The sequence below is a fragment of the Fukomys damarensis genome, unplaced genomic scaffold (assembly GCF_012274545.1).
Source record: "Fukomys damarensis isolate Sample0158 unplaced genomic scaffold, DMR_v1.0_HiC HiC_scaffold_24, whole genome shotgun sequence".
Lineage (NCBI taxonomy): Eukaryota > Metazoa > Chordata > Mammalia > Rodentia > Bathyergidae > Fukomys > Fukomys damarensis.
The window spans coordinates 70,401,832-70,416,738 of NW_022900936.1; the positions used below are offsets into that span (position 1 = coordinate 70,401,832).

A 14,907-nucleotide genomic window follows, 5' to 3' on the forward strand; every position below is an offset into this window, starting at 1 on the left:
ACTTATTAGTTCCAATATGGGTGTAGTGTGTGTATGTGTGATCATCCATATTTAAAATAATAGCATCTAAAAATAATTTTACTTCTTCCTTTCCAATTTATCTCTTTTTCTTTCTCAAATGTTTATCAAACATTACCTTCTCACATCTTCAGCCAGTGCTCTCAGTGGCCTCCTGTGCCAGGTAGTTTTACCAGACAATTCCCTGACCTAGGATCACCTTCTGACAAGCCGGTTCCCAGGGACTCTATAGGCAAAGCACACTGCATGAGGTGAGAAGGATATAGCACCTTCTGAAGCTCCATTCCCACTTCTCACCCCATGCCCAGAGCCCCAGCTCCCTGACTCACTCAGTCGTTCATCTTTTTTTTTTTTTTTTTTTTTTTTTTTGTACCAGGGATCGAACTCCAGTCCTTGTGTTTGCAAGGCAAGCAGCGGAACCACTGAGCTAAATCCCTGGCCCAAATCAGTCACTGATCTTATATCTGCTTCTTTCACAAGGTTCTATGGTACAGAAGTAAAAAGATACTGAGTGAAAGTACAGTCTAGGGGAAGAAGAACCCAGGCAGTGCCCAGAGCAGCAGTAGGGTTAGGGTAGCAGGACATGGGGAACCCAGGAAACACGGGGGTTTGTCTGATGGCTGAGTAACCCCATCATCTTCTGCCCCATGTCAGAATCCCCCATGGCACTAGAGCTACCCCAAGGTGCAGAGGAACACAAATAAGAGTACCTTACACACACGTAAAGGACACAAGGGCAGACTGTCCATGCAGCACTGTGAGCTCAGCAGGCAGCTGCCCGGCCTGGGGTCACACTGTGGATGGCTGGGAGCAGCTCCTCTGGCTGGAGCTGCGCTGGCTCAAGGCAAAGGTGGACGAGTTGCTCTTTTTGCTGACACTTGTCTCTCTCGAACGGCTGCCCTTCAAGAAGCTGGGGGAGCAGCAGAGGAAGCGCTGCACGAGTTCATGGAAGAGGTGGCCAGTAAAGAGCATGTAGATCCAGGGGTTGCAGCAGCTGTTGAGGCTTGCCAGCAGCATGGCGATGATGAAGGCGGAGGCTGCAGTGGGAGAGATGAGCAGGTGTTACCAGCACCAAGGTTTACCCATTGCCCACAGCCCCCCAGCCAGGCAGCATCCATCACAGTGCCTGGTGGTCATGGTCTACATGCTGCCAAGGAGCAGAGGCCAGACCTGCAGCCCTGGTTGGTACTCTAGCTCCCCAGGAAGCTTCGGTTTCCTCGTTCTTATCGGGAATAACGATAGGAGCCAAACCACGTGGACAGTGACAAGGATTCGAGTTCTGCGTTCACCAGGAATATCCAGTGGCTGCTATCACAACATGCCAGGCACCTAGGGTACATGGAGAACACAGAAGTGAAGTAAGAGGCACCATGACATGGGCACATGTGCGTCATGGCCGGCCCTACAGACATGCTGTGGAAGCTGGTCGCTGGCGATGCTGGGAAGAGGCACAAGGAAGGGCCCAGCAGAGGCCTGGGGAACAGACTCACATGTGAAACTGACAGCGCATCTGTGGGACCAACCTCAAGGACACAGCTCCAGCACAACAGTCATCAGGGCCACACAGGGATAAAGTGACAGCGGAGATGTGCAGAAGCTTTTAACTGAGGGCACATCGAGGTCCCCACAAAATTAATGATCTGATCAGAAATCAACTCCCAGGCATTTTTCCTTTACAGACTGAAGTTTCAAGGAGAAGTTTTTTTTTAAAAAAAAAATCTTAATCTTAGGTATTTTCAAGCAGAGGGAATAAAAAGAAATCTGAAGAGACACCTGCTGGCAACAAGGAGGTCAGGCCCATGAGGGAAACCCCAGAACCCAGAACTCCCTGCAGAGCCAGATTCTTATGAGCAAAGACAACTGCAAGGGGCTGGGGAAACCTATTTGTTTTAAGATCTGCAATATTTTCTGAGAGAGGTAAGGTGACTTTCCCAAGAAATTCTACACCCCACCCCGAACAACTTCAGAATTCAAGAGGTAATTCTAGGGAGGAACCTGGTGGTGCTGGAGTAATAATGACAGACATGCACGCCACAGAGTCCCTGAGCACCCATGGAGAAAGAGGGTGGTGAGCAACGTCTGGGTGGTTCTCAGAGTGGGACCCCAGAGCATGGCCACTCCAGAGAGCTTGCTGAAGTTATTCGCAGACCCAACCCTGGCAGCACCCAATCAGATCCCCTGGGGGTGGGCACAGCAGTTGGTCGTAACAAGGGGGGTCAGGTGAACACACTGTTTTAACTGATTCGTGCACCTGTTGGGAAAACGGAAGCAAGCTGTAGCAGACAAAACCAAAAATCTTGCAAATATAAGAATTCTTTGAAAGCAAGGGAGGGGCATCTAATCTTTATAACCAAAATAATACAGAGCAAGAAAGAGGAAATGAAAAAGAAAAAAGCCAGTAATACTATTCAGTTCTTTGGTTTTTATAAAAGTGATTTTGCAAAACAAATGGTTTTGCAAAAAATTTTGCTTTGACTTGAATGGGTAAGAACAGATGCAGTTTAGAAATTCTGGTGAAATGTTTTTGAAAATTAAAAATCACCCACAAAATTAAAAATAAGAATAGGTTCAAAATCATACGAGAAGGAGAAACAGCACATGAAAGTCAAAATGTTTAATACCATTAGGAAGTAAACTATCAGCCACAAGATAAGAATACAGGTAAACAAGGATAGAAGAGATAGAAGAAAATATCACGAATGAAGTTCATACTCGGAGAGGCTCCTAGTTGTACCTATAATAAAAAGGTACAGGATAAGTACATCTAATGTGAAAATACAAAGTCCCAAATGCTCCAAAATCAGAGAGTTCAGAGCCCTGAAATGATGCTCCCGCTGAGAAGTCCCATCCCTGACCTCAAGCGACAGGTTACAATCAAATCACAATGGCATTAGCGCTATTGATAAAACTTCACACTGTGTACATAAGGTGCAAACGAAGCACAAATGAGTATCATGTTTAGATTTGGGTTTCTCCTCCAAGGTATCTCACTGTGTATACGAACATACTCCAAGAATATCCCACAAAGTCTGAGACATGTCTGGATCCACCCACTTCAGAAAGTGTTGCTCAACCTGTGTGGTCTTACCTTTGTCAGCGGTTCTCCTCACCCTCTACATTTGGATCTTCTCACTTTTTAATCTTACGTGCAAAAAGTACAGAACAAAAAGTAAATAATTAAGGAATTCCCAGGCAGCCACACAAGTCTGTCAGCCTGTGTGGCCAGCCCGGGTGGGAGCCCGGTGGACCACAGCCGGCCCCTCTGCTCCCACCTGCTGGCCACAGGCGTGAACGACCAGCCTGGCCAGGCTCCGGGAATGCGGCCCTTCGCTAGCGGAGGGCACTTGCGGAATTTTTATTTTAAAATTTGGCAGTAACATCATCATCCAAAGACATGATCCTGGGAAGAGAGGTGCTTGAGAATAAACCACAGGGCTGTGGCGGGTGCTGCAGAAGGGGAGAGCAGCGGAGGAAAGGCCCACAGCTGAGAATCTCCACCAACATCCGGGCACTGCGGGTTATAAGCGATGGCAATGGGGACCCCAGAAAGATGGCTTGGAACCAGGCGGAGGAGGGTGTCGGCCCAGGCTACTCTTCTGGCCATGGGAGCCGTTCATGGCTTCCGAGCAGCCTAGGGCTGGATTCCGCATCCCCCTGCTTTCTGTACTTCCGGACATGGGGCCCTTTCTGAGAGCTACGGAGCTGGATAGGATTGCAGAGGAGCTGCAGCAGAACAAAACATGGAGAATATTGTCCCTGCGTTTCCTGATGCCAAGGGAACTGCGTCAGTGACCTCAGAATCACCGTCGAAGACTGCTCAGAGCAGCATGGATTCCGAAGCCATCTTAGCTTTACTTTTATAGATGAAAAGAGGGAACCCCGAAGGAGAGGGACCTTCCCAAGGGCACACAGCAATTTAGTCTGTGTCCCTACCTAAAAAGCAATGAACGATTCCTTTGAAAACCAGGTAAGCATTCTCACGTGTCAGGTTGGTCCCAGTGAGTCCTCTGTCCCCAAGCAAAACCTCAGTGGCCTGAGCAATGGCACCCATGGTGTGATTTGTGGGACAGATGGCAACTTCCTTATCCCCCAAGCAAATGTGGCCCCACATGAGATGAAGCTTTCCCGTTCATTCCCTGGTGCTGGTCTTTAAAAATTCAAGTACCTGGGAGGAACACGGTGCCTCCTATCTGATCTCCCCCCTCACACCAGATGCGCCAGCCCACTTCTCACAGTCTCGCGGCCCATGGCCCTGGCCGTGCTCACCCGCCTTCTGCACCACGAAGGCAGAACTGAGGAGTTTTGGCTGAGGCCTTAGACCTTACAAGCCTAACACTGCCCTTTACGGAAAAAGTGAGCCCGCCCTTGACTGAGATGAGTGTGGTTGGGGCAGATGTCAGAAAGCAGGTGGGCAGGGACACCGAGGACTGCGGGTCACAGGGCAAGCTCAGAGCTCTAGCAGGCCTGGGTATGAATCCTGCCTGCTCTACCACTTGGCAGCTGTGTGCTCTTGGGAAAGTCACCTCACCTCTCTCAGCCTCAGTTCCTCTGCCTGTGAATGATAAGAGCTTCTCACAGAGCTGCTGCAAGACTACGGAGTAAGGATTCCAGCTCAAGGCAAACGGCGTAGCTCAGCTCTGTCATTCTACTACCATCATGAGTCCAGGCTCAGTACTGAGAATGGAGCCCAGATGCCACTCCCGGGGCTGAGGTCGTGGGACGTGGAGGTCTCCTCACCCAGGGGAGGGCATAAGCACAGGACCCACCGGATGGGGTTCTCAATCCTCACTGCCACACCATGGTGCCTGTCCAGTGTGGCTCTAGGGAAGACTGCATGGCACCACCCCCAGGGTGGCCTTCAGGCAGATCTGCCCTTCCCCAAGAGCTGGGACTTCCTGATAGGGCTAAACAGACTGTAAGATGGGCTATTTTGGAGAGGGCAGAGGAGATATCTGGGCGCAGGAAGTCAAGAGTCCTGACACATATAATGGCCTAGCACTGGATAAGACTCCCCTTGATAGGGGACGGGGAATGTAGCTCAGAGCGTAGCACCTGTCTGGTAAGGTCAAGGTCCTGAGTTAGATTTCCGGTATCCGCCCCGCAAAATGAAAAAAGAATGCCCTGTCTCCTGCTGTCTGCCTGAGGTCCTGGAAGTACCTGACTCTGCCCAGCAGACTTCGGCCCCTCAGAGTTTGGCGGGGGGCAGAACAAGGACTCCCATGCAAGCCTTGGGGGTTGAACTTCCTCCTCCCAGGTTACCCTCTGGGCTGCTTCTGCTCTTTGAACATTGATTTTCTTATTTCAGGTTAGAGGTCACACAAGGGCACTGCAAACATGGGAAACAATGAAAAGATAACATGAAAGGACTTCATGACGGGTTCATTCGAGGCATGATAACAGTGAGGCTTTGGGTCAGAGGTATGATCACTGTGGTCATTTATTAAAGTCCAAGATCAGAGACTTCTGATCATAGATCAATTAAAGAAACTGTCTTTGGCCCCTTTTCTTCTAGTTCTTGTCAAACATTAAATTAAAGAAAAATAATCCTGGGACTGGGCAATGTGACAGGAAAAAACAATGGCCCTTGGCAGTTCCCTTTGGGGAAAGCACACTGCCAGTGACCTAGGAAAGCCCACAGCTTATACCTGGGCAAGTGCAGGATTTCAGGGTCATGCAGGGAAGAGGAAGAGCAGCTCTAAAATCACATCCTGCTCACTCCCCTAATGTGACAATCACACCTCTCCTGTACCCAACCCCAAGTCCACACCCAGGTGTGGAGGAGTCACAAGCCCCTGTCCTCAGGGGACCCACCCCACTCTGAGGAGGGAAGGAGAGAAGTCAAGAGGCAGTACGTATTCTGCCGGCAGCAGGCAGGAGCAGGGCGGGGTGAGGGTGGTCTTCAGAAGGGGCTCCTGGGGGCTAAGCAGCCCCGTGGACAGACACAGCCATGCAGCACAAGCAGACAGTTCACTGAGCTCTGCTCTTGCGGGGGGATCCACCCTTCATTTCTTCTCAGCGCGGTGATTCACAGAGTGGGGCAGAGGCCAAGCATTCCAGCCCCGTAACTGCTTTACTCATGCCCAGTGACATGCTCGCAGACTTCCGGCACTCCCTCTGCCCAGCACTGACAGCCCAAGTTGTCCTGACAGCTGACCGGCAGCTGGCCACAGCCTCTCTGGACCGCGCTGCTCCTGAGACTGTGGACACATTTTGCGCACAGCTCAGACGTGACCTCAATGGGGCCAGATCCGGTCTGGCAGCTTCCTAAGAGCCCCTCCTGAGAGAAAGCAGCCCCAGGGGACAAGGCCTTGCCCGGACCCTCCAGAGCTCAGGGGACATCTGTCAGCTGCTTTTTGGACTGTCTTTTTAAAACACTTGTCTTAAATGTATGCTTATATAGAGTCCCACTATATTCTACAGGGTGCCTTCTTGGGAAAGAGCACAATTTGGCTGCTGATGTTTCTAAAAGTCACCGCTGTGTGATCCTGCCATACATTGCAGGGTTGGAGAAGCCACACCTGTGGGCTTTGATGATGGTGCTGGCCAAATCAATGGTAATGCTGGCCTTCCTGGGCTGAGCTTGGGCACAATGGCATCATGAAGAAAAAAGCCAAAGACCCTTCCTGCAAAGCACCAGGCTGACCCTGTGCTTCGTGAAGCAGCTAAGATGGGTCACATGTGTAAAAGGTGGTCATGGGTCTGGGTCAAAGCTCTGCTGCTCCCATTGTCCCAGCGAGCCAGCCACCTGGACATGTGGACCTCATGTGTACTTGCCAAAAAGCAGCTGCCAGGGCTCTGTCCTGATCTGCTGCATCAGATCAGCATTTTAAGCAGGTCCTCAAGTGGTCTTTGTGCAAAACAGTTTGGGAGGCATCTTTCCAGCTGGCAGTAGTAAAGTCACCATCCAGCGGTCTCAACACAGAATGTGCCTTTTGACCACAAACTCCTACTCATCCTTCAAAATCCTTTTTCAAATGTTTCCTCCCAAGGGCATCCCTACTACTTGACAAGTATTTCCGTGACTGGGCTAGCGCATCATATCGCCATTATTTTTGTTATACTCCGGCCAAGGACTGTGTTCCATTTATAGCCCTGTCCCTGGCTGCTAGCAGAGGAGGGAAATAGGAGGAGTTCAATAAGAAACTGAATTGAAGCATGAAATTAGCAGGCAGGAAGTCTTGATACATCAGCCACTGCCACTGCATGGTGGAAAAGCAAAGACACAATTTTCCTGCTGTGGGCCAGGGCTGGAGCAAGGTGACCAGACTCAAACCTAATCCCTCTTGGAAAATTAGTCTCACACTCGGGCATCTAGGTCAGTACAAAGAAGGAGAATGAGCAGAAGAAGAAAGAGTGAGGCGTGTGTGAGGCGTGTGTGAGGCATGGGCCATGGCGGTCCCAGTTTAGGACAGGGCCAGCGGAGAGTCCACCCTCCCCACAACTGAAACTGATTCTGTTTCCTTTTTTTTTTCCATCACTGGGGATCGAACCCAGCACCTTTGTTTGCACTGAGCTACATCCTCAGCCTTCTTTTTATTTTGAGATAGGACCTCAGTCACCCAGGCTGGGCTTGAACTTGCAACAGTCCTGTCCTAGACTCCCAGAGTGCTGGGTTTACAGCCTAAGCCTGTTCTTTTTTTGTTGTTATTTTGGTTTTGTTTTTGGGTTTTTTGTTGTTGTTGATTTTTGTTTTTTGTTTATTTTTGGGGAGGGTTGTTTATTTTTTGAGAGAGTCTCCCTATGTCTAGCCTTCCAAGCTGGCCTTAAACTCAGTGGTCCTCCTGCCTCATCCTCCCAAGTGCTGGGATTACAGGCCTGCACCACCATGGCCATCTGGCCTCAGGCTATTCTTAACCCAAAAAATGGAGGGGTCAGCGCTGCTCCTCTATCTAGATAAACTTCAAACCCTCAAGGGCCTGATGTCAGTCAGCCGAAAACCCGGGTGTCCCCTTCAGGGTCTGTGGGCAGACTCAGAACTCTGCAGCTGACCTGGGCCTTACTGCCCCATGTGTCTCCATGCCAGTGCAGGCCATGGAAGGGTGAATGAGTGGCTGGGAGTGCTCCTTGCAAACTCTTCCTTCTGGAGGACTGACTGAGGAAAGCAGAGGCTGTATGGACAGAGTCTTCCAGAGGTCCTCATTCCCTGCATGGTACGAATGCAGTTGTGTTTAGAGAAGGAAGAAAATCCCTAAACAATGGGAAACACAGAGGGCTTTAGAAAAGTGGTACTGCATGGGGCTGCTGTCTCCAGCTGTTCATGATGTAACCCATCTCACCAGCCAAGAGATGACGGGCCACCTACAGTTGTGCCACAAAGCAGTCCACATGTTGGACTTGGGCTTCAAACAATGGGTCTCCGAGGAAGACCCTGGGGCATCCCCATGGCCAGAGGAGCTCCAATATGGACTCAAAGCCTGAGAGAAGTGGTGGGTCACAGCCTAGCTGAGGACACACCCGAGCCCAAGGCAGAGGTCACAAGAGGGCACACTTGGGCAGGAGCTCAGGCCAGGCCCACCAGTGGGTCTAAAGCTGGTTCTCCACCAGGGGTAATTTGGTTGCTTTGCAGATGTTGGGCAACATCTGGAGATGTTTTTGGTGGCTATTACTGGCAAAGAGAAAGTGCCAGCCTGCAGCAGAGGCCACAACACTGCTGGACATCCTGTGAAACTCAGGACACACACAGATTATCCACACATGCACACCTCTAAGGCGTCAGGAGGATGCATCCAGAAGGGGGTCCTGGGCTCTCTCCTGGGGTGGGGCCTGGGAATCAGCTTTGTAACAGGCGTCTAGGAGAGCCTGACATGGAGAGGGGTGGACAGCCCTTGCCAAAGCACACGGAAGGCAGGGCAGGGCAGGCGGTCAGCCCTGGCTCACCTTCTCTACCCAGACTCAATGCTGGCCCCACACGGGTCCTGCCTCTCTGCACCTCAGTTTCTTCAGCTCAGCATGGGCATGGTATCCCAACCTTGCTTTGTTAGGGTGAGGCCAGAGGTGGCCCTGGCACGCACAGGCCTGCTCACAGGTGCCATCAGCAATGATGGCTGTTGTTATTAGTGAATCTAACCATCCCCCACCCAACTCTGACTCCAGACAGGAGGTCTCATCCTGTTGCAATGTGTTAACCCAGTGCTCAGACAAGAGTGACAAGCCCCAAATCCTGCAGATGGGGAGCAGGTCACATCTCTGCAGACTTCCCCCTCCCTGTGCTCTCTCCCAGGGGCAGAGGGCTCTTGCAGCCTGGGCCTCATGTGTGTTCGGGTCTGGTAGAGTGCAGGTCAGCCCACTCAGCCCCAGCCCTTAGAAATGAACTTGTGGGGTCTCCTTGGCTCCAGCCAGGTGCCACAGCAAGGTGGTGGGGTCATCAGGAGGGCCCACCCCTCACCCCCAGCCCAATTCAGCCTCTCCAGGGAGCAAGCCATGGCTCAGGCCACAGCTGAGTGTCTTCTCCAGCCACTTCATAACCTAACCTGAAAGGTGCCCTCCATCCCCCAACCTACTGAGCCATTCACCAAATGGGAAAACAGGCCGCAAAGCCTCACGGGACCAATTCTTTTCTTCTGTTATTAAACCTTTGGGGGGAGGCGGGGGTTGAAGTTGCCTCAGGGCAGAAAGCCCAAGGAAAAAGGTTAACATTAGCCAAGCACAGGAGAGGACTCAGGACAGCTTGCCCAGGCTGCCATCAGTGGTCATCCAATTGCAATTTACACCCAGGAGGGCAAGTTCTCCACTGCAGAACCTTCCCCAGGCTGAGGCCCATCCAGTGATCCATCTCTACTGTTGACTCCACACAGCAGGGACTCCCGATGCCCAAACCCTGCCAGATGCCCTTGCCACTCCACAGCATGGCCACAGCATCTACGGGAAGGAAGGTAGGATGGGCCACACTGGAGAGACTGCAGGTCCCCAGGAACAGGGCGGAGCTGGGAAGCTCATTCTGCAGATTGGAAGCCCTGAAAATCAGGACTCCTGTGCCCTCCAGCTCCTTCCTAGGCCAGTGCACCTGCCGTGTGTGGTCACCCCCAGGATGGAGTGCTCTTTCTGGCACAGGCTACTGGGTCTATTGTCAGAGCCATTGTGAAGTCCCTAGTCAAGCTCTCACCCCCACAGCTCTCCTAGCTCCCGCCCCCTCCTCCCACATCCCACTGATGTGCCAAACAGGCATGGGTCGCTCCCTTAGCAGACGCCCAGCCCCATACCAGTCACCAGGCACACACTGTCCACCAGCTTCTCCCCAGGACTGCCCTGGATACACCACCTACTGCCCAGGAGGCTCCATCTCCACCCCTATACCCCTATCCAGGCTCAGAGAAAAAAAATCCATGTCCAAGTAAACCGCTGAGATTCTCCAAGTCCGTTCCATGAATGCTAGCAAAACTTGTGAAGTGTAGGATGGGTGGAGTGACACTGAGCATGCAGCCCCTGGGAGCCACGGGTGACACCCCTTCATCCTCACAGCAGCCCCACAAGGTGGGCTTTGCGCCCCTGTGATTCACAGCAGAAGCTGAGGCTGGGGTGGGGTGAGGCAAATACTCAGGGACACACAGGGCAAAGCAGCAAAGCAAACACCAGCACCGGCCAGGTATGGCGCGGCGTCCTGCTCTTCCCTGCACAGGAGGCCTGCGGCTCCATCACATCCTGGTAGCCAGCTGGGTCCTTGGTCCTCAGTTTCTGTGCAGTGGAGGTCCCCAGCCCTCTTGGGGCATTTTATCATTCCCAGGAAGTCAGCAGGTCTAAAAGGAAGAGCACTATTCCTGCTGAAAGGTGAAGTTATGGTATCTGCAAATTGTGAGTGACATCCCCCCCCCCTTTTCTTTTATTCCAAAGCTTTTCCTCCAGTTCCAGGGCTTCTGAGAAGGCGGGGCTACGCCACCATCCACCAGTGTGCCCAGGCGGCAGACCCCAGCCACATGCCAGCCTGTCCTTTCCTCTCTAGACACCCCACCTAGCCACACGAGGCCTGGCTTCTCTGATGGCCAGAGAGGCATCTAGGGCTTGTGTGTACCACCCGGGTGCTGTCTACCGGCCTCACCAAAGTAGGGCTGGACACTGTCCAGCTGCTGGCTGGAGGAGACTACAAATACTCTCTTCTTGAGAGAGGAGAACATGAGAGAGGAGCGTGCGTGGGAGGATGGTGTGAACAACGGGAGGGGTACAAAGTAAAGGAGGGAGGACCGTGAAACAACTGGGAAGAGTGGCTGGTGGGGGTGCAGGCCTGTAGTCACCTGCACACCTATGAGGCTGAAGCAGGAAGATTGAGAGTTCAAGCCCAGCCTGAGCAACTTGGTGATGTAGGGACCTGGTCTCAAAAAACGGGAGGAGGTGAAGAGAAAGGGGGATGTAGCTCAGTGTGAAGGCCCTGAATTCAATCCTCAGTACTGCAAAAAATGGGGGGAACCCAAGAAAGAGCAGAGTTGGAATATCGGCTGAATGAAATGAATGCTGCAATATATATACTTGTCCTAAAGCCAAAGCCCTAAAGTCAAGGGGAATAAAAGTATCTCCTAGCTAGTAAGGGCAGGAGGAAAGGCCAAACCCTGGGGTTCCAGTGTGGGCTGTATTGGGTGTGGTCTCAATTCCTCTGCAGTTGGTGTTGGAGCGGCTTAAGACTCGGGTCTGAGCCAGACACCGTGGTGCATACCTGTAATCCTACAGTGCCTGTGTAAGAGCCTTACCGAACTAGAGCGACTCCATGTTGACCAGCAAATGACCCAGAGACTGTTGTTTCCCCCTTATAGGATAAGTAATGATTAATTGTGAATTACTAGGTAACTGCTTGGAGTAGCTGGGAAACTAGAGAAAAAATTGTAACAAGCATAGAGACCCAAAGTAAATCATTCCACTCCTTGTCTGCCTGTAACTGAATGTTCTGAACACAACAATCTATAAAAACAATGGGTAATCAACCTGCTAACCATTAGTCCGTAACGGTCGAGTACATGATTGATGACCACCAGCTCGGATCAACTGACCATTTGCCTTTGTCCCCTTCCTGTAAGTTTTGAGTGTTAACTCCCTGCTTAGCCCTTTATAAAATGGCCTCTGTTTCTGAGCTAGTTGCCTCTCTGAGCTACTTGGCTCCGGGAGTGCCGTCTGGCCAGACTAATAAAGTTCTATTTGCCAACTAGCCTGGTGTGTTCCTTCCTGGGTGACTCTTGCTGTCTAATAAGCTCCTGGAGCCTCGCCGAGCTTTAGAGCTCAGCATTGTGGAGGCCTTTTGGCTGTTCATGCTCCGTGGAGTAGAAGTGAGACTTTAAGTTTTACACCTGTAGGACACTGGGAGGCTGAGACAGGAAGATCAAAAGTTCAAGCCCATCCTGGGCAACTAAGCAGCTCAGTAAGACCTGTGAAAGAAAGAGATGGGGTGGGAGGGTGGAAGGGTGGGAGGGCTGGAAGGCAGGAAAGAAGGAAGAGAGGAAGGACACGAGGGAGGGAAGCTAGTGGGGTCCGGTCTCCTTGGATTCTGCCAAGGAAGTGGGTGTGGCCTGAGGCCCTGCAGATGTACATTCGCCACCTGTTCTCTCTCTACCTCCCTCATCATGCACCCCTCATAAGAAGCTGGATGTAGGAACCCCCACTCTAGCCACTGTGCTCTCTCTGAATGCTGTATGACCCAATACAAGTGCCTTCCATTTCTGGGCTCCAGCATGCTGCCAGGGGCTGTATGCTGAGTCAGGCTGAGCTTTGATGAGTTCCCACAGCTTCCTCAACCTAAACACCACAGCACTTGTGTGCACTGATGACAAGTGGCCTGGCCACTATGGTGCTAACCAGGGGGGCTTAGTAAAGCCAGAAACCTGTGGATTCTGGAAGGGACCAAAGCAAAGTTATCAGACCAAGGTTTCAGCTTCCCAGGACAGATGCTGTGAGGCCGTGGGGAGAAGCAGAGATTAAAGTCAGGCACGGGACTTCTGCACATTTGGAGGCAGAGTCTGAGGAGCTGGCCTGTTGGTCTTCCGGGCAAGCCTGAGGAGTCAGTTTCCTGCAGTCCAGGATGTGTAACGGATTTCCTTCTAACAGTCTTGGTCATCTTTGTCCAGATGAGCTACTGGAATCAGCAGGAATGTATGGGGTTTTGGAGGTGTTGTGCTTTGAGGGCAGCTGCCCAGCACCAATCACAGGCTCTTGAGCCCTGGGCTCCTGGCTCTGCCAGCCTCTATCCCCCTCAAGCCCTTCCAGCAAATGCAGGCTCAGAGAGAAGCTGGAACATCTTCTGAAAGATGGTCTCTGCACCCTGAAATGCTCTCGTCCTCTAAGTGAGACACAGAGAATCCAGGGAAATAAAGGGACCCCTCCCATAGTATACCCAGCTAGCAAGGGCAGGAGGAAAGCCCAAGCCCCAGGCCTCCCCAGCGAAGGCCTGCCAGGCCCCCATACAGAAACCATGAAGCCCTCTCTCCTTTCCCTTCCTTCCAAGCGAAATCTCCATTGTTCTGGGTACCACGGCCCTGTGCCTGCCCAGTGCCCACAGTGGTATTCGCCTGTCTACCTCTACAGGCAGCTCACCATCTCCACTAAAGGGGAGTTCAGGAAGCAGTGGGGCTCCCAGTGGACACCTTCTCAAGCTTTGGTTGGATAACAGCCAGCCTCCTGAGTCTGTCCAACTGGACCTGACCTCATCAGTTCAGGGCAACTTACACATAAAGTAGATGTCCAGTTGAAAGGGCAGGCGAGGTAGGAGCTGCCCCAGGCCGCAAGCCCACTCCCTGGGCTGGCTAGCTGAGCCTCCGTGTCCTCCTCCACAGCCACAGCCAGGAGCTCCCTAAGCAGCATGGCCTAGGGCAAGCAACTGACTTGGGTTCTTCCCTTCATCCCCCGCAGCCCAGTGAGGCTGGAACTCTAAGCCTTGCTGCCATTTTAGAGAAGACAAAGTGGAGGCTCAGGGAGGCTCCTTGAGCAAAGCCAACAGGCCCAGTAACGATGCTGCCAACCTTCGAGCCGGCTTAGCCCTGGTGGAGCCCAGACCCCTGGCTCTTTCCTTGTGGGCCCCACCCCACCTACCTTCCTTGGGCGCATTGGCGTCCCACACACTCCACATCTGCACAAAGAAGAAGGGCGTCCAGCACACGATGAAGGCCAGCACGATGATGAAGGTCATCTTGACGGTGCGGATCTTGGCCTTAGAGATGAGCTTGACGCTGCTGACTCGCGCCAGCGCCGCTCGCCCTGAGCCGCCGGCGTCGGAGTACTCGGGACCCTGGGCTGCAGCCGCGGCTGCGGTCTTCAGTCGCAGGTTCTGCCAGATCTTGAAGCTGATGAGGCTGTAGCAGGCCGCCAGCACAATGACCGGCACAATGTAGATGGACAGTGTGATCCACGTGATGTAGGCCTTGGGCCCCCAGGGCTGGATGAAAACAGCCCAGCAGTCAAAGACGCCGTCCGCCACCTCTCGCAGGGAGAAGATGTGCACCTGGGGCGCGCTGGCCACCAGGCAACCCAGCCACGTGGCAAGCACGGCCAGGCGGTCTGTGCGGCGGCGCAGTGAGCGCAGCGGCTGGCAGATGGCCAGGCAGCGGTCCAGGGACATGAGCAGCAGCAGGTAGGTGGAGGCGAACATGCCCACCACCTGCAGGTACTTGACCAGGCGGCACAGCAGGTCGGGCCCGTAGAAGCGGAAGGTGATGTCCCACAGCAGCTGTGGCAGCACCTGGAACACGGCCACCACCAAGTCGGCGATGCTCAGGTGCTTCATGAAGAAGAAGAGGCGCGAGTGCTTGTGGCGAGTGGTGCGCAGCGCCAGGAGCACGCACACGTTGCCACTCAGCGCCAGGAAGAGGATGAGGCACAGCACCGCTACCTCCACGCGCGCCAGGGCCTCGTTGCGCTGAGGCGGGCAGGCAGTGCAGTTGCGCCCGGGACCCGGAGGCGCGGCGCTCGCGTTAGCCGAGT

The 14,907-nt window shown here is 52.9% G+C and overlaps 1 protein-coding gene across 1 annotated transcript; it reads right to left on the reverse strand.

The window, feature by feature from the left end:
• Positions 1-436: 436 nt before the first annotated feature.
• Oxtr (oxytocin receptor) lies at positions 437-14,902 on the reverse strand (the record flags this gene model as incomplete). Its single annotated transcript, XM_010619610.2, has 2 exons — positions 437-1,055; positions 14,020-14,902. Coding segments are annotated over 2 exons (1,131 nt in total), but the record flags the coding sequence as incomplete, so codon positions are not given.
• Positions 14,903-14,907: the final 5 nt, after the last annotated feature.